The sequence below is a fragment of the Melanotaenia boesemani genome, chromosome 4 (genome assembly GCF_017639745.1).
Source record: "Melanotaenia boesemani isolate fMelBoe1 chromosome 4, fMelBoe1.pri, whole genome shotgun sequence".
NCBI classification, from domain to species: domain Eukaryota; kingdom Metazoa; phylum Chordata; class Actinopteri; order Atheriniformes; family Melanotaeniidae; genus Melanotaenia; species Melanotaenia boesemani.
In genome coordinates, this window is record NC_055685.1 from 8,917,155 (window position 1) to 8,940,952 (window position 23,798).

Genomic DNA, 23,798 nt, shown 5'->3' on the forward strand with positions numbered 1-23,798 from the left:
CAGACAACAGACACTCCCGCGGCCGTCTAATCAATTTTTACAGACATTCACTTTATGGCACAACAGCTGCGAGGTAACGCAAAAGCATAACATTAACGCAAAAAGGACTGCGAGGTAACGCAAAAGAAAAAAATGATCAGTGTCCCCTGGGGGGCTCCGTAGTTTCTAAAAAAAAAAAGATGTATGTAAACTTTTAAAACAAACAGAATAGTTCACTGGCTAACCGTTTATATGTAAACTATATCTAAACAGCTCAATCTAAGTCAAAACCTAGAACTATTCGTTTAATGCAATTTATATGTAACGGAAAGTCTTCTTCGAGTCATTTTATTCTGTCTAGAGTTTTTTTTTTTTTTTCCTACAAGGCAGCCAACAGCTCGCCAAGCTTCCAGCAATTACAGACTCCCATTTGTGTGAAGGGTCGTGAAGGCAACAGGAGTCACGCGTTCTTTCCCTCTGACAGTGCAAATATGGCGGAAGATGGAGAGTCATTGGAGTCTTGGCTCAGTGAGTACACATTAAACATGTCTGTCAGGCCATTTACTCATTTTGTGGGCTTGTTCGTAAGGGCTGTGTGACCGTGTGGGTCCGAGATATTGGTCGGACTTTAGTGGCTCTACTGCAGCTGAATGTTATGGCGTTAAATACTCTGTGTTTTTAGCATTAGCTAACACACCTACAGGAAACTATGAAAATAAAAGCTAAAATGTAGTTCAGTTTACATATGTCTTGGACATATAGCCGGTGTATGTGCAAAAAAAGAAAAAAAAAGTTCTGGTTGTATTGCTGTGGCGACCGCTTTAGCATTTGTTTTCTGTAGTTGAACAAGCACCTTCAAGCTATAACCTCCTCTGGAAGTTCTCTTTAACAACAAAGTAGGTGCGTAAAAACGTCCTCAAAGAGCAATGATAAGCTCTCTTATTGGTCCTCATTGCCTTTCAGGGGACGTAAATGCATTTTTAAAACATGAAATGTGCACATGTATGCTCATTTAGGGATTAATATTCTGTTTTTTTCAGACAAAGCCACAAATCCTTCCAACAGACAGGAAGACTGGGAGTATATTATGGGATTCTGTGATCAAATCAATAAGGAGCTTGAAGGGTATGGCTAACTTTATTCAATAATCACTGTCTGTCCTATACACACTGAATCACATTCATCTAATTAATCAGTACTCCATAAACCATAAGTGGCTTGTACAGTGGTAAGCACAGTTGGTGTGTATTTTAATAAGAATATCATATTGCTTTGTTTCTTTCTGATATTTTACAGTCCACAAATATCAGTCAGACTATTGGCTCACAAGATTCAGTCCCCTCAAGAATGGGAGGCACTGCAAGCATTAACGGTCCGTACGCTAAACATTTCACTGTAATGTTTCTATCTGATGTCTGCTGGTTTAAAATAATTTAGCCTGTTTTGCATTTGTAGGTTCTTGAGGCTTGTATGAAGAACTGCGGTCGAAGATTTCATAATGAAGTTGGGAAATTTAAATTTTTAAATGAGTTAATTAAGGTGGTTTCACCCAAAGTAAGTAACAGAAATGGTAAAAACTTCTGAAATGAGGATAGGATTACCTGAATTGGTGTTTGGTGTTATTTGTAAGCTCTACATCTGTTATTTTTCAGTACCTTGGAGACAAAGTGTCTGAAGAAGTGAAGAAGAAAGTGATAGAGATGTTGTATACTTGGACAGTGTCTCTACCAGATGAAGCAAAAATCTGTGAAGCGTATCAGATGCTGAAGTCACAAGGTGAGACATCAGCGCCTGAAACTGATTTAATTGCACATTAAAAACAATCAGATTGCGCAACAATTGCATTAAAAAATATTAGAGTACTAAAAAGTTAAATGGTCTTTTATATTTGCCTTTTTATTGTATTTTTAAGTCCTGAATTTGTTAATTTAACAGCTACCTGTGGTCTTTTTTATTTAAGGTATTGTTTTAGTTGACCCAGAAATCTCTCTTGATGCCACTTTAATACCACCGCCTTCTCCTCGACCTAAGAATCCTGTATTTGATGATGAGAAAAAGAGCAAGGTAGGGGGAATTATTTCTAATGTTAGTGTGTGATCACAGGAGTTCAGCTGTTCTCCTTTCCTCTTTCTGCCTGAACCAAGGTGGATACATAATCTTTGAATCAATAGTTTTATTGGCACAGGATACAGTGTGATAAACATTACAGAGAATGCAAGTCTCAAATATTCCTTAATCATGCAAAAAGGTGTCCAGTACAACATATTTCAAGTGTATTTCAATGTAGTGCTCATACATGTTTGTTAATTTGTTCAACATTCTTTTAAACACATTAAGGACTAGGTAAGTTTACAATATACTTACAGGCCACTCTATTAGTTACACGCTTGTTAAAACAAATAACTAATCAGCCAATCACGTTGCACCTGCTCAGTGCATTAAATCACGTAGACATGGTCAAGAAGTTCAAATTAAACATCAGGATGAGGAAGAAAGGAGATTTACATGATTCTGAACGTGGCATGGTTGTTGGTCTGCGTATTTTACTGATCTGCTGAGGTTTTTACACAAAACCCTCTCCAGGGTTTACAGAGAATGGTCTGAATAAGAGAAAATAGTATTCAGTGAGCAGCAGTTGTCTGGACCGAAATGTCTTGCTGATGTTAGAGGAGAATGAGCAGACTGGTTGGAGATGATAGAAAGGCAACACTAACTCGAATAACCACTGGTTCCAACCACTAATGATAATAATAATGGATAAGATTTATATTGGACTTTTTAAGGCACTCAATGTGCTTTACATTGAATCTGTTGTTCATTCACTCCATTAATACTTGTTAGCTACATGTGCAGCCACAGCTGCCCCGGAGCAGACAGACAGAAACGAGGTAGCCGGACCGCACTAACAGCCTCTCCAACCACCAACAGACAATCGTACACATTCATACAACACTGATGCCAACACTGGAGGCAAAGAGGGTGAAGTAGCTTGCCCAAGGATTGGGATGAAGCGGGATTCAAACCAGCAACCTCCATCTCTACCACCTGAGCCACTGCCCCTTGATTCTAACCAAGCTATGCAGAATTACTCCTGTCAGCTAAGAACAGGAGTCTGAGGCTACAGTTCACACAGACTCACCAAAATTGGATAAGAGAAAATGGAAAAACGCTGCCTGGATTGATGAGTCTCCATTTCAGCTCCAAATTCAGATGCTAGGCTCAGAATTTGGAGCAAACATCATGAAAACATGGATCCAGTCTGCCTTCTGTCTGGAATGGTGATGGGGATATTTTTTTTGGCACTCTTAGGTCCCCTTAGTACCAACTGAGCATCATTCAACCACCACAGCCTACCTGAGTATTATTACTGCTGACTCCATTCCTTTATGACCACAGTGTAGCATCTTCTGATGGCTGCTTCCAGCAGGATAATGCACCATGTCACAAAGCTCAGATCATCTCCAACTGCTTTCTTGAACATGACACTGGGTTTACTGGACTCCAGTGGCCTCCACAGCCACCAGATCTCAGTCCATTAGAGCAGCTTTGGGATGTGATGGAACGGAAGATTCTCATCATGGATGCAGCCGACAAACCTGCAGCAACTGTGTGATGCTGTCATGTCAACATGGAGCAAAACCTCTGAGGAATGTTTCCAACACCTTGTTGAATTGATACCACAACAAATTAAGACAGTTCTGAAAAAAGGGGTCCAACCTGGTGCTAGCAAGATGGACCATTTTTATAAGGTGTCTGGTTTCTGTGTGTTTGTGTGTGTATTTCTTGTAGCTGGGTAAGAGTAACAGTAATGATGGACGATAGGGCTTTTTTGACAGTTCCTCTCTGCACAATTCCATAGTTTTTTTTTTCTTTTCTTTGTATCGCTCTTTTACTGTATGTGGGTCTTTTTTTTTTTTTTCTTCCTTGTGTTATTCAGCTTCTGAGTTGCAGATCACGGAGTGTAGCTCTGACATTCTACTGTAAATATCTTTTCATATATTAATAAGTTATTATTTTAATTCATTGTTACAAATAGACAGTTTTCCTTTCACCATGGATTACTTTAAGAAAGGTTTTTGTGTTTTACAGCTTTTTACATTTTGGGTCAGTATTTGCTACCAGGGGTAGTGGTTATTTCCCCTTCGTAAGGTCACAAAGGGAAAGATTTCGGACTCACCCGTTTCAGCACGCATTCACTAAAAAGTTCGGAGCAAGCAGAATTTTCTCATTTTGGGGCCTCATACACAGGCTATGTGGACACATATGACTATTAGAAATCCTTTTAGAAAGTGCATTTTGCATAATATGGGACCTTTAAAATAGTTCCAGCTACCATGCAGACAGTTCTCCCTCTCTTTATTATCAGTGTTACACAAGTAGCTTGAATCTGTTTTGCTTACCTGGTTGTAAAGGAGAAAGTTGTAGTTTTTCCTCCATGGCTTCCATCTCTTAAGCTTGTTGCTGAAAACCAAACAGAAGCATGTGTTTTTTTTTAGCTAGTGTTCGAGATTATTCTGCATAACAGCTTCAAAACATTAAATAGATTTGCACATAACTGAAAAAGCACACCAGTTATGTTTTTTTCATTACGTAGGAGATCATTCATTTATCAATCAAAACATCCTCACAGTTCCAGTTTCATGTTAATGTAGGAGCCCTTCTTTGATATCACGATTCTTTGATGCAAGATAAATGCCGTATCAGATGTCGTTAGGTGCCCATCACTGAGAAAATCTGCCAAAGTTCACAAGTGTTGCTTTAAGTAGGATTGTGTAAAATACTTATGAGCATTGCTACATGCATATACTTGAGCTATTCTGTAAAAGCAAATGATGCCTTTAAATAATGGAAGAAAAAGGCCTGACTACAAACGAGTAGTTTCACTTTTTTTATCTGATGGAGGCTTTGTGCCACAAGGTTTTCTTGCTATTTGTTTTGAGTGTTTAATTTTTTGCTTCTCCCCCTCTTACTCTTGCATTGCTAGGTAAAGTCTTTTTAATATGGCGTCTCGAAGAAGAGGGCCCAGCTTATGTGCATCTGTGACTCATCTTTACTGAATTATTGGTTTTTGCATAAAAACAGGTCGTGGCTGTAAGTTAACCTTGTGTTGATCTATGGATCAAGTTATTGTTTCTCGTTAGGGTCTGAAGGCTGGGATAGTTTTGACATGTGTGGAAACACTTTGGAGTCTCAGGTCATTAATAGTTTCCTCTTCTCTCTGAAGAGATTAGCAGAACTCCTGAAGAGCAAAAAGCCAGAAGATCTGCAAGAAGCCAATCGTCTCATCAAGAACATGGTCAAGGAGGTGTGTCATCAAAGCCTGGCTGTTCTCTTTCAGATAATTTCAAATTCATCAGCAGAATTCACAAGGTTTCATCCGGCTACACTCACTGTCTTTATTTTTTCTCTTGTTACAGGATGAGGTGAGAATGCTGAAAACAGCAAAGCAGCAAAGCACACTGGAAGCTGTCAACAACAGCGTCAAACTCCTGAATGAGATGCTGGCTCACTTCAGCCCAGACGACTCCACAGAGGGAGATAAGGAGCTTATTAAGGTTTGTTTCCTAAGATTAGTCTCATGACCTTTGGAATAGATTTGACCTTCATGGAGATGTTGTACATACATAACTACAAAGCAGTCTCTGGTATTTTAGTGTTGCTTAATTTATTCCTGTGTGAAGCGGAGGACATGACCTCATGACAAAATAGTCATTTTTCATGGTACAGCGTTTATGGTACAGGGTTGATTAAGGCTGCTGCAACGGTTGACTGACCACGCAGACATTAAACCAGAAATAGCTACACGTCTGTAGCTTCATGGCCCGTGGGTGTTTTTTTTTTTTTTTTTTTTGAGCTTTGCCTTTTAAGACATCTGCTGTTAAACAGTCAGATACAAACATTTTTATTGCTTTAATCTACCGCTTTCCTGCTAACACCGGTACAGCCTTTCATTCACTCCTAAACTGTTTCCACAACTTCAGCCTGCGGTATGTCTCCTAGACCAGGGGTCTGCAGCCTGCGGCTCCGGAGCAGCCAGTGTTTCTCTGGAGCTTCCACAATGGCTCTTAATACATGGCTAAAAATGCTAAAGAACTAACGAATGTTTGTAAATATAGATTTAATAACAAATGCAGGTTTTTAGCCATTGTTTAGTTTTTTAGATGGAATAATTGCACTGAATTTCCAACACATAATGACACTAAAATTACCAGATATATTTTTTTAAACTATTTTCTGGTCATTAGGTGGGAAACTGTTTTTTTTTGTTTGTTTTGTTTTTAAACATAATTTTCTACAAATATCTACATCCCATAGAAGAAAGTTTGTCTATCCTCTTTTTGCAAAAGTTTTATGTTGTTCTTAATTTTAGAACCTAAAAATATTAATAAAATGTGGTTCTTTAAAGATGGCAAATTTCAGTAGATATTTATCAAAAATGCCAAGTTGTCTTTTCTCAAAAGGTCTCGTAACATTTGCAACTCTAAACGAGTCTTATTTAGCTATGCTGAGGGGAAAATGGCTCTTTGGATTGTAAAGGCCACAGACCTCTTTCCTTGGCTAATCACAGCAGGCATGAATATCTGAGTTTGAATACTGCGTACAAACAATAACTACTGATTAGACCAAGCCAACTTTATTTATAAAACACTTTAAAAACACTGACCAAGCACTGACCAAGTGCTGCTCTGTAAGAGTAGATAAGACATTTAAGACATAAATAAATATAAGAATATATTAAGAGAATGTAAAATAAGACCAAAGCAAAATTATTAAAAGCAAGATAAAGATATATAATAAAAAAATCAACTCTGGGTTAAAGGCCAACAAAAAGAAATGGATTTTAATTGTATTTACAGGAAAAATCTAAGCTGAGAAGCTGAGATTTTCTAATTGCAAATGGCTGCGATGACATTGTTGCCAGTGCCTGCAAGCTAGAGATGAAGAGGCTGCCACAGCAGGAACACTTTGCTCTGAACATGTGGTACGAGGGTCTTGGACTCAACAGAAGCCGTCACTGTGGAAACATGAGTGTCTGAGTGACGCAGTGCATCAGTTGTGTGGAATCATTGTTTATTTTTTTATTTAAAATTTGTTCCATAGCATCAGGTGTCGTGCAGAAGCTGTATTTCTCCTCATTACTACCCAATGGGACAATACTACTAAATTGTTGCAACACTTTGAAATAACAACAAAATGACGGCCTCAAAGCCTCACCAGTGCATCACATCATAAAAATGTGTTAAAAAGCAGCCAGTGCCCAAAGATATAGTAAATTATTGAAACAACCAAAAATCACGGATTCCACCAAGGGGTCTGACTCGGGACGAGACGGTTTGGTTCGGTAAACCCTGATCTATGTTGCATTTCCACAGCCAACCACTCCCTTACCTGGTAGGTGAGGTATTGGCTAGATGGTGATGTGTGCGTCAGCTCCATAATAGTGTGATGTCATAATGGCGTGACACCTTCCTTGACTTAAAACGATGAAGAATGCGACACAGAAACAGTTGGCCTCACTGAGGGGCTTGTCAGCGGAGACAACACATCAGTTATGATTATGGCAGCAAAGGTTAATGAATACACCAGGCTCCACTGTTTGTTTACCTCCTGCTTACTTAGCAGAGCTTTTATGTCAATAAAATTATTATTGCAGACCTACAAGGAAATAATTAATATTTTATACAAACTGTTATGGAGAATAAACATGACTGACAGAGGCAGAAAGGAAGAAAATAAAATATTGGGAAAACAAAGTTACAGATAATCTCATATAAGTATATCTCTAAGTGGGCTGTTTTTTTGGGGGGGGGGGGGGGGGGGGGGTATTTGTAATCCCTTAGTTTTGCAGCAGAGGTGGGGAATCAAGGAAAGGACCCCTCAAAGACAACTGGTTCTTGAAAAAGATTCCTGTGGTGGAAATGTAGATAAAGTAATAAATACGACTAAAATTCAGCTGCATTTCTATGTGAAGATGAAAACTGATGTACTCTGACCACCCCACCCAAAAAGTCACACTCTTACATTTTGTTGGATTGCCTTAGCTTTGATTATGGCAGCATTCCCTGTAGCATCGTTTTGATGAGCTTCCTCGATGCCACAACATTTTGTTGATTTGATTTTAAAGCCTGGTACATGGGGATTTGCTCTGTTTGGAGCCGACACCTAGCAGATGAGGGGTGAACTGCAATTTCTTTGCACTCCGCATAGGCTTCTCATTTTACAGCGGAGGTTGCCGCTTGTACAATACACACTAGGTATGATGACTGCATCACTTCATCCTCCTCTCTTCTTACACTGATGCAGCCATCACTCTGGAACAAGGTAAATCTGGACTCTTCAGACCACATGACCTTATTCCATTGCTTAACAGTCCAATCTTCATGCTCTCAAGCAAATTGAAGCCTTTTTTCCAATTATCCTTGTTGATAATGGTTTTTCTAAAAGCTACACAGCTGTTATTGTCCCAGTCCCTACAATTCCCTTCACATTGTGGAAATGCTTTTACCTTCGCTATTAAATATGACCCTGAATTGTACTGGTGTTTCTTTTATGATTTGATTTTACCAAATGTTTGTGATCACAATCATTCAGGAATTTTTTCCAACCACTTTTCTTCCTGGAAGATGATGGTTCCCCAATATTGTCCCAGTTTTTAATGCATTGGGAACTAAAATGCAACAAAAAAAAAAGAGTTTTAGTAGTTTCAGCATCTCCTTAGATGTTTTCTTTGCTTGATGCTAATAATGTAATTATTCTGATGAAAATGAGAAGTTATTCACTGCATCAGTTGGAGTTTATTAACTTGTAACCAGCTGCTGAAATGTTCGTACATCTTACCAGGGATGCTGGGTGGAAAATCTCTGAAACAAGTCTGTGTTCTCACATGCTACCGCTCGTATCTCCAGAGCATTTCTGGACCCCTGTGCATGCGTGAAAACGACTTTAGGGAAACATGCGAATCCTGTCAGCTATGATGAGACTAAAAATGCAGATCTCTGGTGTTTTGTTTGTTTGTTTCCAGGACTTGTACAATGATTGTGACAAGCTCAGGCAAACAGTGTTCAAGCTGGCTACTGAAACTGAGGATGATGACAGCGGCTTGGGTAAGAAAACCTGTAATTTGTTGACAATAATGGCATGATCTTGCTATTTTTTGCTTGTTCTTTGCTATTTTCTTATAACACTTGTGAGACCTCATTGGTTTCTTTTTCTGTCTTTCTTTTTCTTTTTAACATTCTTTTTTTTTTTTTTTTTTTTTTTTTTTTCAGTCTCAATATAATTCTTGTAATTTGTCTAATGGTTTTAATCTGCTCTTACAGGAGACATCTTGCAGGCCAGTGATGATCTCTCTCATGTTATTAATTCCTATAAGAAGATTGTGGAAGGGCACACTGTCAACGGAGACACCGAAGTTACACAAGAAACACAAATCTCAGTCAAACAAGGTAAAAAGTTAATGGTTTAGACGGTCTGTCCTTCCAGCTGCCCTACTGGTAAACATTAACATATCATTACCTGTAGGTATTGAATCAGTTAATGGATACATACTAAAATGCATTAAATCTATCTGTTGCATCTTCAGCTGCTAACTTCACCTTACAGCAGAGGTCCCCAACCCTACGACGTGCAGGATAGTGGACCTTGAGGGACAGGATTGGGGACCTCTGCCTTACAGTACTGCTTCACGGGAGAGAGCACGGCAGGGAAATTCATTTTTATGTTTGACAACATTAAGTGGAGTTGTAGCAGTGAATTTCTGGCCCTTTTTTGTGGTAAGTGCAGTTTTCATCTGCTGCATACAGATAAGAGTTAATTAACATACTTCACTATGGTATGGAATACTAATTTTGAAATAACCTTCGTTTACTGCAACAAATTAATATCTTTTAATCAATTAATTGCAGTAGTACATTAAATATTTCATTTAATAGCTTCTGAAAAACTCCCAGTTCCCCATCTGAAGTCAGGGTGTAATAGAGGGTCTGTTCCAGATCTCCAGCATGCTGAGTTTTTGCAAGGGGAAAAAAAGAGAAAGAGACTATTTAACAACTTGTTGTGTGCACTTCAGAGGGTATTCATCAAATTTAGTTGATCTTCAAATGGTTAGAGAGGAATGCAGCTTTGTTCTCAAACACATTCCTAACCAGTCTGAATTTAAGTGGGGCCCTGGAAAACGTTTGGTTAACAGATTCAGCTGCACCATAGACTAATGCTAATGCACATACATAAGAGCAGAGACACTGATGAATAGTTGTAAACATAGGCTATGGCAGTGGTTCCCAACCTGAGGTCCGGGACCCCCCAAGGGGGTCCCCCAAAGAGTTCAGGGAGTCCCAGAGACTTTGAATATTTACAGCCATCGTGTTTTATGTCCACACATAGTCCCTATTTTAAGATAAAAAAGTAAGGCTCTACATTGTTAATTTAACTTTTGCTTTATTGAAGGACAGGACTCAGCCAGAATACAGAACAGAAGCCTGTTTTTTATCGGTTACCTACGCCACATATTTCCTGACATGCTCGCTAGTGATGGAGTGATGAAGCCCTGTGAATGTATCGAGTCTTTCTGGCCAACTGATTCGCCAAATTTTCATTTCTCAAAGCCCTTCTTAACAGCTCATGTAGAAGTACTGACATCTGCTGGTTGCTTGATGTACAGCAGTCTTGTCATCCTACATGTGGTCTACATACTAGGGATCTGCAGTTTGCTGACAAAGGGATGTCTAGCAGACCTTATGTGCCAGGAATATTCTTCCCTTCTTTGCATCACAGTACATCGTACGCAAAGCAGCACGTGGAAACAAGGCAAAAATATTTATACTGTCATGACAATCTTTTTACTATGAGGCTGAAACAACTATTTAGAAGTCCCAGCCAGAGATGATTGGGGATCTCATTTCTAAACATGGCATCTCCCCACGCAAAAATTGTGATCTATAAAAACAAACGTGAGGAAAATGTGCGCACGTGTACATAAACTCTGACCCATGCGAACTGACATGAGGAAAATTGACGATGCACATGGTGAGGCGATAAATTGCGGACTGCATCATACCAAACATCAAATATAGAGCCATATAATTGCAAAATTCAAACCTGCAATGTTATCTTTACTGCGGCTTGTAATGAGCCATAACGATTCCATAAACATCTTTTTAATATAAAATATATATAAAAACAACTCAAATCTCAAACCCTGGAGCAGAGAAAAGATCTGGTCTGTGTGGCAACTGACAGGCGAAATTATCATCATGGTTGTGGCCTAAATTACTGATTAGTACGATAATTTTACCAGGCTGTGAAGCAAACTGCCTCCATCCTGGCTTACCCCCACCCAGTATGAGCACCACGACCCACAGCCCCCTCCCCAACAGGAAGGCTTTACACGGGAGCAAAGATCTGTGAGGATGTAATGCCGCGTTTGAGATGACAGCAGCGCAAAGGTTCGTTTTTAAAGATCTTTTAATGGATTAGATATGTCACACGTAACTATTATTGTGTTGCAGATCACAGCTCTGCTTTCTTTACGTTCATCAGCTATGACATTAATGGTGCTGATGGTGTCCCTTTGTGTTTGGAGTAAATCCGACTGTAAAAGAACTGAAGGACACAGCACATCTGCCTGAAGTTTTCTCTACATATTTGTATAATACTTTACACAGCCATGACATAAAATATGTAACAGCTTTACCGGGTTCATCTGTAGTCTCTGCCAACTCAGTTTCTTCTCCAATTTTTTGGTCCAGTGTGTGAGCTCGGGTCTGCTCTTGCCCCCTCTGGTTGCAGACATACTCGGACGGTGGGATGCAAGTCTTGTTTTTTTTTTTTTTTGTTTTGTTTTTTCCTCCTCCTTGAGGTCCGACCACTTCTATTTTTTATTAGAAGTCATGTATTCGGGGATATTTCGTTTGTCTCAACAACATAACTTAAAAATGTTATGGACGGATTTTGATTAAATTTACAGAAAATGTCAGAAATGGAATAAGGAACAAGTGATTAGATTTTACAGATGATCCAGCTCATCGTCTGAATCCAGGATTTTTTTTAAAGGATTCTTTACTATGGGGAGATAGGGAAAATTTTGCCATTACAGTAGCAAACTCAAACATAATACCCACAAACATGGGCAAATAATAAAAAAATTACAATGGCTTGACAGAGGTCTGCGCTCTGAGTGTTTCTAGTTTATCTTCAGTTCTGTCAGTTCTACTGAAAGTCTGCACCACATCAACAGGTTGCACTCACAGCGTTTTCTTTTGTGACTCTGCTGTGGCAACCAAATAATTTTCTTTTTTTGCCTCCACTTCACCAACCAACACATCAATTTCTGTGTCAGAAAAGTTACTTTTCTTTTTTCTTCTCCCCCCTCGCTTGTTTCCAGGCAGGCTTCTTAATGGGCAGCTATATTCAGGTCCTGCTTTGCATTGATCATATATAGCTGGTTTGGGCTTCTTCAGGGCAGAATATGAGGCAGATTAAGGTGCGCACATTTTCAAGTAGTCTGTGATTTATAAAGAGGAAATTGCTTGCAAGTGTGCATGCGCATGGTTTTTGTCTGGATTTAAATTTTTTGGGGGGGCGTACATATTTTCAGCTTTTGGGTTAGATTGGTGCCCCAACGGACCCTTCCGTTGGGGTGCCTGACAACAAAATAGGTCGAATGTTAGGGTACCCTTCCCAGGAAAAACCAAAAAATACGTCCCGCCTTGACCCACACCAGTCAGTAGAAACGGGACTAAAGTGTTATCTCTTAGTCTGGAATTGAAAAGGACTTCGGCTTCACCCACTGTTAACTGACTGCTGAAGGGGTTGCATTTTTTCCCCTCAAACAGCAGCACATACGATAAATTGGAATCGATACAGAGAAGATTAGCATGGCCCCTCTCAAACGTTTAATTGCCATGCTAATCTTCTATGTATCCAGAGCTAGCACATTCTGCCTAATACAGGACTTGCTACATGACCCCTTGATGGCTCTATTGCCACCGTGGGCTGGCGCAAACTCCACTGCAGCTGTTCCTCTTAGCTAGTATAGTCAAGCGCAGTGACTTTAGAATGTGATTATGTCTACAGCAACCCACTTTTCACAGCCACAGAATGAAGCTGGGAATTCTATCTCCAATATCTGAGGCAAAAAAATACAATAACAAAAAGAGCTGAGGCCAAAAATGTAACCCTCCAGCTCTCAATGAATGGTGGGTGGGACCCCAAGTCCTCTCCCATTGCAGACCAAGAGCAAACACGAGTATGAGGGGCCGTCCCCTCGACGCCGGATTGCAGCAAAACCGCTAAAGTATTTTAACAAGCCACTCTTTCATCCCCATGAAGCAGGGATTAGCCTCCATGAAACCACCATGTCTGAAGCCAGGTACCAAAGTGGATAGGTTTGAGTCCTCTACCGTCTGCGGTACTGTGCGTACAGCGAAGCTGCACAACTCGAGGATATGACGTCAATGTGATGAACACGCCGGTTCCCAATCAGATCTTGACATTGGTCTTTGACAGAACCTGCCAAAGCGTCAACCATCTTGGGACCTAGCCCTGTCTTCGTCCCCTTCCGTCTGAGGGAGAGTGAGGAGGGACGGGCAGGAGGAGCTCCAGCCCACTCCAGCCGTTCTGCTTCCAAGTAGCAAAGTCAGGGTTTGTCTGGGATTTTTATTAGCCATTGAATGCTATTATGACAGGGAATGGGAACTTTGTTTTCTCCTTTTTTCCCCCCCATGCATGACCCTCACTGTCTTGCACCTTCAGGGCCTCTGCATAAATCACCATATGATGCTTTTTAAGAAAAAAATCCACAAACAGGCAGTCATTTAAATGAGGGAATCCTACAGCTGATAATCCTCGGGAAACTGCGTGGCTGGTATAAAACTAGGGAAATCTTGGGGATAGCAAAATGTGGAAACGCTTCTCGAATTTGCGTGTCATCCTTTTTGGGCCTGCCCACCATTCATTGAGAGTTGGAGGGGTTGCACTTTTGGCCTCAGGTCTTTTTGTTATTTTATTTTTTTGCCTGAGAAATTGAATTGGAGGTGGAATTCCCAGCAGCATTCTGTGGCTGTGAAAAGTTTTAAAGCCCTGCTTCCACTGACGGGTGCATGCATATTTCTTTGTTTTTCCACACGCAATAATAGGGCAGGGTTAGGGCTGGGCGATATGGCCTAAAGATAAAATCCCCAATTTTTTTATAACCAAATCCGATTTTAATCGATTTTTTTTTTCCTTTTACAAAACATAAATAAACTTATTAAAAACATTTGTTTATATTGATCAGTGCCAGCAAAAATAAAGCATATAATGTCATAGCTTTTCCACTTCATATCTTGCATAGAAATATGCGACACAATGCATCTGTGATCTCTTTCCATTTGGATCCTTATTGTTACGTCCTCCTTGGTCTAGAGCAGGGCTACTCAATTCGGTCCTACGAGGGCAGCAATCCAGCAGGTTTTCCATGTATCCCTGCACCAACACACCTGAGTCAAATTAATGCGTCATTGTGTAGAACCTGATTGGCTGTTAGAGCCACCTAATTTGACTCAGGTGTGTTGGTGCAGGGATACGTGGAAAACCTGCTGGATTGCGGCCCTCGTAGGACCGAATTGAGTAGCCCTGGTTTAGACGGTCTGTAGAGAGTCGGACACAGGGTTATAAGAAATAACATAATTTATTTGCAAATAAACAAAAGATAATTCCAGGTTCACAAACAAATAACTTAACCCGGTGTCAGTATGCTCTATAAAGCAGAAAACCAAAATAAACCAACTAAAGGTGTCCCAGAATGGGTTAAGGATAAGACAATGTTTTATCAAAAGAAAATCCAAAAGTACAAAAGGTGTCCCAAAAGGGTTAACAGGTACAATTATCCAAAAACAACTGAAAATGTCCCCCAAAACGGACAGCACGCTCACAGGCAGGATCTCAAACAAAACCAAAACGATTTCTCTTAACCAAAATTTGTCACCTCAGGTCAAACAGGGACGGTAATTCAAACTCAAATACCAATGGTCTTTAACTCTTAATTTATATTTACACAAAATCCACACAGGGAAGTCCTTAAACACCACACAAGTCTGAAATCACTCCCAGGCTGGCAAACTGTGTCCCACTGTTCACAGTCGCCCCGAACAGTGTGACTGGTGCCGTCTTGTAGGCGCTCCTCCCCTCGGATTGGATAAGCAGTCCGGAAGCGAGAGACGCATGGACCAATCCGGACACAGGGAAGGCGGATCCCAGCTGGTATCTGTGACTAATCACACGCAGGTCCGGCTGTAGGCAATTTAACAATCAGTTTCCCTGACGGGGAAAACTGACAGCCATAACACTTATCATACAGGATCCTCTGCAGGTATAATTCCCCTGATGAAGATTGTCTCTTAAGTAGGTTTTGTGGGTTAAGTTGACTTCTGCATCTCATAGAAAGCAGCATTTCTCACTGCAGTTATACGCACAGCTAAATCCCCGGCATGAGTGAAGGGTCATTTTACTGAAAATTTGTCAGTCAAACACTGTTCTGGTGTGGAGGGAGGGCTAAGTCTGCTGCTAACTAACTATGGAAAAAAATCCAGATTTTCATAAAAATAAATCTCCAGAAATGGAATATTCGATTTATCGATTTTATAGATTAATCGCCCAGCCCTAGGCAGGGTACCCTAATATCCAACATGACCCGTCCTACTTTGTTGAGAGCCCTTCCGTTTGGGTACTAATCTAACCGTCCCAACCCAAAAGGGATGAGTTGTTTGGCCTCAAGAACAAGAAAAAAGTTCTTGCTTCTCGTGCAATATGTCACAGCCACAGCCTACAACTACATCTTCAGCTCCCTAAATACAACGGCAAACAGTTTTATAGACGAGGCATTCGGCATTCCCGTTTTCCATTCTGTCCCAGAAACTTCCTGTTTCCAATTTCAAAGTGTCTGGTAATTTCAGCTAAGTTAATCAGTTAAAAGATCATTTGAAAGCTTAAAACTTAACATTGTTTTGAAGCCAGTGCAGCAGGCTTTTCACCAGCACTCTGCTAGTGGGGGAAGAGTAATGCATGCTCTGCATGTGATTCCAACAACACAGAGCTGCCTGTAAATGCCTGTCTGTAAATCATGCTGGAAAAAAGATATCAGCTAACGCACCCATGTATTGGCCAATGTTGATACAAGTAAAAAAAAAAAAACGTAAACATTGGCCCGATACATCAGCCGGTCGATCCTTAATACATAGCAGTGGATCTGTACGCATAAGGATGCAAGTGTTATATCAGAATCCCCATGTAAAATATTGTAAAGTCAGATTAAATAAATCTGTGCTGACTGGGGTATATTAAAGTATCAATCTAATAATCCAGGTTTATAAATCAAGGATATATATAAACTTATTAATTTATTTATTTTTGTAAAATAACTAAATGCTCCAAAACTGCAGATTTCTTTAGTTTTTTATGACTTCCTTTTTGAGGCAGTGCTGTCAGTCAATCTCCTGCAGTTAAAACTAGTTCTAAAGAAGGACGGACCCAGGATGAGGCAGAAACCAGGTCACGGTAACTTTAATGAGACCTGAAGGTAGATTTCTTTGCACACTAAACACTAAACAAAACACATTAAAACCAAAAAGAGACACAGAAGAACAATGTAAAAGAGACAGCAGGAAGTAAAGAAAAACAAGTGTTTATTGATGTGATCTTCGACAAAACTAAACATTCAGCAGTCCTCCAAGGCTGTATAAAGCCGGAGTACCAGTAGAGAACCCCTGCATATCTCTAACCCAAACCCAGCCGAGGCTCGAACCAGCAACCTTCTTGCTGTGAGGCCGCAGGGCTAACCACCTCATAACCCCTGGTAATATTTACACTATTAGCTTTTATTTTTTTGTGTTTCTAAACATACACGTAATCGATTGTCACTCTCACAAAATATCTTTTGAAATTCGTTGCATTGCAGACATCGGTGTGCACAATGCCGAACCCAGCAGGACTGTGTTCAGGCACGCTGCCAGCAGCTTACAGAAGCTCTTCAAGTGGAGTTTTTATCCACAGTTTAGTGCTCCAGTCAATTTTTAGAGCCACCTGTGGTCAGTAATTTTTAAAAATAAATATTTATTTATTTTTAATATTCTACTGTTCTCACTCTTGCAGCCTCTTGAACAGTGAGTGAAAGTTATGTTCTCTCCTTGGGTTAAATCTTTGCTCAATAAATGGATGGAGACGGGAGTAACATTTGAACCGTTTTTTCTCCTGATGTTTTTCTGTCTAATAGGTACTGCAAGCTCAAACCAGTCAGAAATTCTCATTGACCTGGCAGGCCTTGACATCCAGAGCCCCTCTCAGCCCAAACCGAAACCTCAGTCATCTCTGCCTTTACCGGCTGACCTACTTTGTGGATCGGGAGCAGCTAACCCTCAGCGTGAGAGTTTTGGCAGGTCCTCTGCAGCACTGTCTTTACTGGATGAAGAGCTGCTTTCTTTAGGTGTGGTCACGTTATTCACTTTAATCTTCTTTTTTGTTTGTTTGAGGACATCTTCATATTTATATATTACATTTCTATTATATTTTTGTGTTCTAAAATACTTTTGTGTATATTTGTATAGGCTTCAATGAACCTGGTCTGAGTGAATCAACACATGGAAAACAGACTGATTTTTCATCTTTGCAGGTATTGAAACGATTAAGAATAATTCACATGAATTTCAAGTTCTCTGTTATTGGAAATAAGTGCTTTTATTTCTGCCTGTTCCAGGGTTCGGGTCAGCAGTTGGATCTGTTTGACACCAGTTTGCCTACACTCCCTGCACTCTCAACACCATCACTCTTTCTAGATGCTCTCTCCACAACTACAACAATAATAACCGTGGCAAGTCCCACCAAAACTTCAACAACCCCGTCTGTTTTAAGCGTCCCTGGCTCGGTCTTTTCCACACATCCGTTTTCTGCCTCACTTGATTCAGCAACATCAGTCTCCTTCCCACAACCTCTCAGTTCATCACTGATCAAGATGCCCCCAGTTGCTCCTTCTGAGTCATTCAGCTTGACCCCAGCTGCTGCTTCAGTAACCTCGCAGCAGATCTCTGCTTCATCTGGAGACATCCAGTCATCATCATCTTCTCTCAGCCACAGTTTACAAGACCTTGCCATGCTGGATCTCAGCAGTAATAAGTGAGTAATATGTGCTCTGTGATAAAACTGGGTAGACTGGGTTCTATCCCTCTGTAACTTCATTTGGACCTGTGAGAAGCTCTCTTTCTACCCAGGCAATTTCAATCTTAAACAGAAACTTTGTTTGTGGCAGGGCGGGGTTTCGCACGTAGCGGTTTCCTTGTTTTTATTTACCACGTGTAGCATTAATTTCCATACTTTCTCACCACCTCGATCAACTGTTTAAAGCTATTCGTTTATCCTTGCATCAGCAGAAATGCGGAAGTGATAACTTTCCGTTTCACACTTTTCCGCGTTAACCCCGCCCACCTCAGATTTCCGACTAATCACACTACTTCTCGCAGCTCCATAAGAAGGAAGTTCTGCTCGGCTGATGTGTCGAGAACAAGCCGCAAGATGTCCCCAGACACGTCCGTCAGAATCACGTCATTTTGTTCTCTTTGTTTTCTCGCCTATGGCAGGGTTTGTAACAGGCTTTATTTTCATTAACGGCCACGTCCGTTCACAACTGTGTTTGGTATTTGAAGACATTGCTATGCACATCTTCACCACTAGATGTCAGTCATTTTTCTACATTGTATTTGAAACTAAGATTTTGTTGAAGCACCTTTTGATTTAATCTCAGCATTCAGACGTCTTGGGTACACACCTTCCATCTGTTGAACAGAACTCTCATTAACCCCAAATGAAGTTCAGCTGTTCTCATTAGATTTTCCTGACATTTGCTCAGTTGCTTGCTACAACAGATGACGTAGCTTGCAGAGAGCTTAGAAAGCATCAGAGAGATCTCATTGTTGAAAGGTCAGAAGCTTTTTTTTTTTTGTTTCCTGCCCTGCCTCACAAGTGTTTTCTGGTACTTTCAAGGGCAACATTGTAAATAAAAATCTGTTTTACATGGTAAAATAAGGTTAAATAAAGAATTCAGTAAAGACACATCACAAACTAGGGAAAATATGGGACTGGACCTTCCTCCTAAAAGGGATAAAAAGATTAAAATTGGTGAGGTTTAAGGTTGAGGTTTTGTTTTTTAGCATCACAAAATTTGGTATTTTAACAGAGTTGGGGTTTTTTTTATCTCCACTGAACATCCACTTCTTGTATCCAGTCTGTGGTAAAAAAAAAAAAAAGTGAAGCTCTGAATGCTCCTTCTACTCTCTTTCAGTGATGGTGGTACCTTCACCTTATCCACATCACTGACCCCAGCAGGGAACCAAGGATTGTCTGCTCCTTCAACTACCAAAAGTCACATAGATGACAGCCCTTTGTTACGCTCTCTGTCCCCAATTCCCCTCCTGAACCAAGTCAGTCCAGGCAAGGGACAGGAGGTGTCCCTGGCTAATATATTTGTCCCTTTGGAGGCCATTAAGCCAAGTGAGTTCCAGGACAAACACTTCGTAATTTCTGTGTGTTTTGCAGAAGTACTAGTTGTGTACTTTGTTGATTTGTTAGTGTTTAGTCTTCATTTCAGTCAAATTCAATTCAGCTTTATTTGTTTAGCCTCAATTCAAAACAAAATCATCTCAAGTTACTGTACAGACATTATCAGTTCAAGCCTATTTATTTAGATCCAAATAAAACAAATCTACATTAGTCCAGTAACTGTGTTTAATACCTGTGTTCATACAGGCCAGTTCATAAATTATAACAGTATAGCTAAGGGAACCAATGTATTATTGAGAAAGGTATGAATCATTTTGGACATGCCACATTTCGTTGAAATTTAAGTAAAAGCTAAGAAATATTTTTTTTCCACAATGATGCCTCTTGTACATCATCTTATAATCTTCTGGGAGACGTCTGTGTCATTTCCAATAAAGCAAATAAGTTGCTGGTTGAGTAAAAGTAACTTTAAATCCGAATTTGCCAGAGGTATGAATAATTTTGGATGCAGGATAATAGCCAGAGCTAATTTTCATCTTTAGTAACTTGTCATGTCAAAGCCAGCCACACAAAACAAAACACAATACAATACAACAGCAGCAGCAGCAGCATTGGTAGCAGAATGTGATTCAAGTTCACAATAAAAAGAGAAAATGTTTTTTTTTTTTTTTAAATAAAAGAAGTATTTTTTTCTTTTCCATTAGCACTGGCTCATATTGCCTCATAGCTAAGTGCAGTTCTCGGGTAAAGGACCTTTTATCCTTGAGTGAAGAACTTTATATGAAGTCATTCAGCATTTGACAGGCAGTGATTTCAGCAGCAGTTTTAAATTAAATCTGCCACTGTAATAAAGAGATGTGAAAAAATGTTTCTTTCTTTATAGTACAGCTTATTTATGAACTCAGCAAGTTATTTTTTCTTTTTTTAAGACAGCTTTTCTGTTATGTGAGATTAGAGTTTCGTTTTAAAATTGAACATTAGACTTTACTGCCCCCTAGTGGTGAAAGTGGCAAACTTATTAAACTTATAAAACAGCTGTGTTTCACCCCAGTGGACCATTTATTGTATTGTTTACATATTGATTGTTTGAAAGAAGTTGGAGCAGTAAAAGCAAAGCAGAGTTACATTAGGAACAAAATGAGTTTTGGGGGGAAAAAAGAAACAAGAACTCTGCTGTGTTACACCATCTAACTCAAATGGCTGTGTTGTGAGGGTTGTTTTATGTGCTAATCTTTGTCTTTTTCCCTTTTTTGTGCTGTTTTTTTTTAGGTAAAGTCTGTCCTGTGACAGCGTATGACAAAAATGGCGTTCGTGTTCTGCTGCATTTCGCTAGCGACTGTCCACCAGGAAGGCCCGACGTACTGGTGATGGTGGCATCCATGCTCAACACGGCCCCACAGCACGTCAGAAACATTGTTTTACAAGCAGCTGTGCCCAAGGTAAAAACTGATGTGCTGCTGTTGCGTGGCAGCCTGCGTAGTTTTTTATATTTAAAACCATTAATTCGGACAGATTTTTAACTCATGAAATTTAAATTTGCCTGACACTAGCAGATGTGGTGTTGTTATGGTTTGTCTCTTATATACATGTGTGTTTGTTGTGCTATCTCCATAGACGATGAAAGTGAAGCTGCAGCCGCCCTCCGGGACAGAGCTGGCTCCTTTTAATCCGATTCTTCCCCCTGCTGCCATCACTCAGGTCATGCTGCTGGCCAATCCTCTAAAGGTAGAGCTCAGTTTGGAGCTTGTTTGATGGTTTTCTGTGTGTACATTTCACATTAAGGATTGTGGAAATTACTTGATAAAGCTCTGAGCTGTGTTTTCTTTCAGAACATGCCACGTCTTTCATGCCAACCACTTTGCTTTGATAATCAGCAACACTGTTAGTGACAGCTTTTGTATATTCTGAAAGCTACTAAAAGCTGTCAAAGTGAGCATGTTTATGCTTTTATGTTTTCCAGGAAAAGGTTCGGATAAGATACAAGCTGGTTTTCACACTGGGAGAGCAACCATTCACAGAAGTGGGGGAGGTGAATGAGTTTCCACCTGCAGATAGATGGGGCGCTCTTTAGTCATCTTCTCTACCTCCTCTTCAAGACTTCTTCAGCCGTGTAGTTTGCCACTACACAACATAGGTCAAAACAAAGAATTTTATGTTTATTAAGAATTAAAATGGACCTCACGGAGTTTGAGACAGCCCTCTGCAGTAGACATCCATCTTTAATCAGCAAGATACTGCAACCTTACATGAAGTAGTTGAACATGCACCATGACTGTTGAAATTGAGTATTTGCTAAGTTATTAAGTTGCTGTTATTACCATCCATTGGTTCTCATATTTCCTCATTTTTCAGTTATATGAGAGCCTATTGAAGAGCATTACCTTGCAGTCTTAAATAAAGCAAAAACACATATTTAAAGAATTTGACACCATGGACATATTGTATGTACATGAATTACATCCTGACTTTTACATTAATAACTTATGATATATATAAAAAAATTATATACACAAATATTTTCTTGAAGCAGAAAAAGGTTCCCGTTATTAGATGAGAGCACTCATATGTGGGTTCGTTACAGCTGGTTGATCTCATCAACACTGACTCAACGTTAATTTAGAATATTCCTGCATATTATTTTAAATCTTGTTTTAAACTATCTTACTTTGTGCTGTGTTCAAGGTTTTTGTATTGTTTTGAATGCATTATTTATTTTGACTTGTAAAGTATTAGCTTTGTTAATATTCTTTAAAGGATTGCATTCAAATGCTGTATTCCTTCTGCACACTCTTATCATTTGATCAAATAGTTTAATAAGTTGGTAGTGTCTTGTGTTTTAATAGGCTTAAATACCAGGCATTCAGACTACTTACATGTTACATTAAGCAACCTATATGGAGGACCAAAAATGCCAAAGAAAGTTAAGTAAAGAAACAAAGAAATTAGAGTGATTTAAAATTTCTACATTCATTTATTGTTTTACATCAATTTGTGATATATGCTGTTATCTTTCTGGATTTTGTTGCTGTTGTAATAAAGTGTCTCCTTCATAGTTCTAGATTACTATTAGTCCCTTATAAAAAAGAAGCTTCTCATGCATGAACAATCCTTCTTAGAACAAAGTTAGAAACAAAGAAAAGCAGGAGCCTCAGTTTTATCCAGAGAACACCTTCCAGAGCTTTAAAGCTAAACCGTCCATGTAAAAGAGCCAAACTGGGTCCATTTCTGCTGCAGAATCCCAACCTTATTTCTGCATCACTTTCTGAAACTATGCAGGCGTTGAGTGCATGAATCGCATGTTTAAAAAAATAACGCAGTTAAAAAGACAGGTCGTGGCAGTTTCCGCCATCAGTGTCAATGTGTGTGTGTGTGTGAATGTAAAGCGCTTTGGGTATCATTTCAGATACAGTAAAGCGCTATATAAATACAGACCATTTACCATTAATGTGTTAACTTTGACAGCCCTAATCAAAATACATGAATTAATGTGGAAATGAATAATAAATATGGATGCATTTAGAAATGGATATCTAGAAAAATTGATAAATTTAGAGTTATTAAATCAAAAATATAGACTTGTGTATTCATTTATTTGATTATACATTTTGTTTCTTTTTCTGGCATTCTTTGTCTTCCATATTCCAGCGGTGCATTCTGACAAATTTCATGTCTAAATAGGATTTATTTTTAGAATTTCCTTGTGGACAAAACAGCCACCCTGTAGAAGATACAGTATCCTAGAAGATAATAAATGGGAACAAGTGACTGCATATTTAGGTGGATGTACTTAAAGAAGACCTGACCTGCTGACGGTTGAAGCTCTGAAGAGGAAAAGGTTGTAATTTTTTCCACTCTAGATATATACTGTACATTTGTCCTGCTCCTGCTACTGTTGGTAAAGAAAGTGAGCTAAAGGGGTAGATCTTTTTTTTTTTTTTTAGTCAAATGTAAATGTTTTACAAATGTGTGAATTTTATGATTAAAACAAAAGACAAGTTTCTTTAAGCCTTGAGAAAAAAAAACTATATCAATGGTAAAAACTTAATCGTTCATTTTTGAGAACCAAGTGTTTGTTTTTCTAGGGCTGTTAGTGTTGTATGAAAGATTCACTGCATATTTCTAATTATAATATTTATTTGTTTGAGATTATTAAATCAACTTGCTATTACATATTTTTGAAGAGCCGTTTTTGTGCATGGGAAAACGAATAAATTAGATGGACCTTTGTATTACAGTTAAAATATATCTTGACTTGTTTTCTCAACTTTGTTGAGATATAATTCCTGCAGCTAAAT

At 39.3% G+C, this 23,798-nt stretch overlaps 1 protein-coding gene across 1 annotated transcript; it reads left to right on the forward strand.

The window, feature by feature from the left end:
* Positions 1 to 442: 442 nt before the first annotated feature.
* Positions 443 to 23,437, forward strand: gga3a (golgi associated, gamma adaptin ear containing, ARF binding protein 3a). Its single transcript, XM_041982755.1, has 17 exons — positions 443 to 507; positions 1,020 to 1,104; positions 1,276 to 1,351; positions 1,435 to 1,533; positions 1,632 to 1,755; positions 1,940 to 2,043; positions 5,204 to 5,284; positions 5,397 to 5,534; positions 9,002 to 9,083; positions 9,300 to 9,425; positions 17,228 to 17,437; positions 17,559 to 17,623; positions 17,708 to 18,123; positions 19,286 to 19,494; positions 20,773 to 20,942; positions 21,118 to 21,228; positions 21,464 to 23,437. Exons 1-17 carry the CDS (start codon positions 471 to 473, stop codon positions 21,572 to 21,574), a joined length of 2,244 nt encoding a protein of 747 aa, XP_041838689.1. The 5' UTR covers positions 443 to 470; the 3' UTR covers positions 21,575 to 23,437.
* Positions 23,438 to 23,798: the final 361 nt, after the last annotated feature.

Coding starts and splice junctions, on each gene's coding strand:
- gga3a (XM_041982755.1), top strand. CDS start 471: ATGGCGGAAGATGGAGAGTCATTGGAGTCTTGGCTCA. Junction 5,285..5,396: donor TCAAGAACATGGTCAAGGAG/GTGTGTCATCAA, acceptor CTCTTGTTACAG/GATGAGGTGAGAATGCTGAA. Junction 20,943..21,117: donor TACAAGCAGCTGTGCCCAAG/GTAAAAACTGAT, acceptor CTATCTCCATAG/ACGATGAAAGTGAAGCTGCA.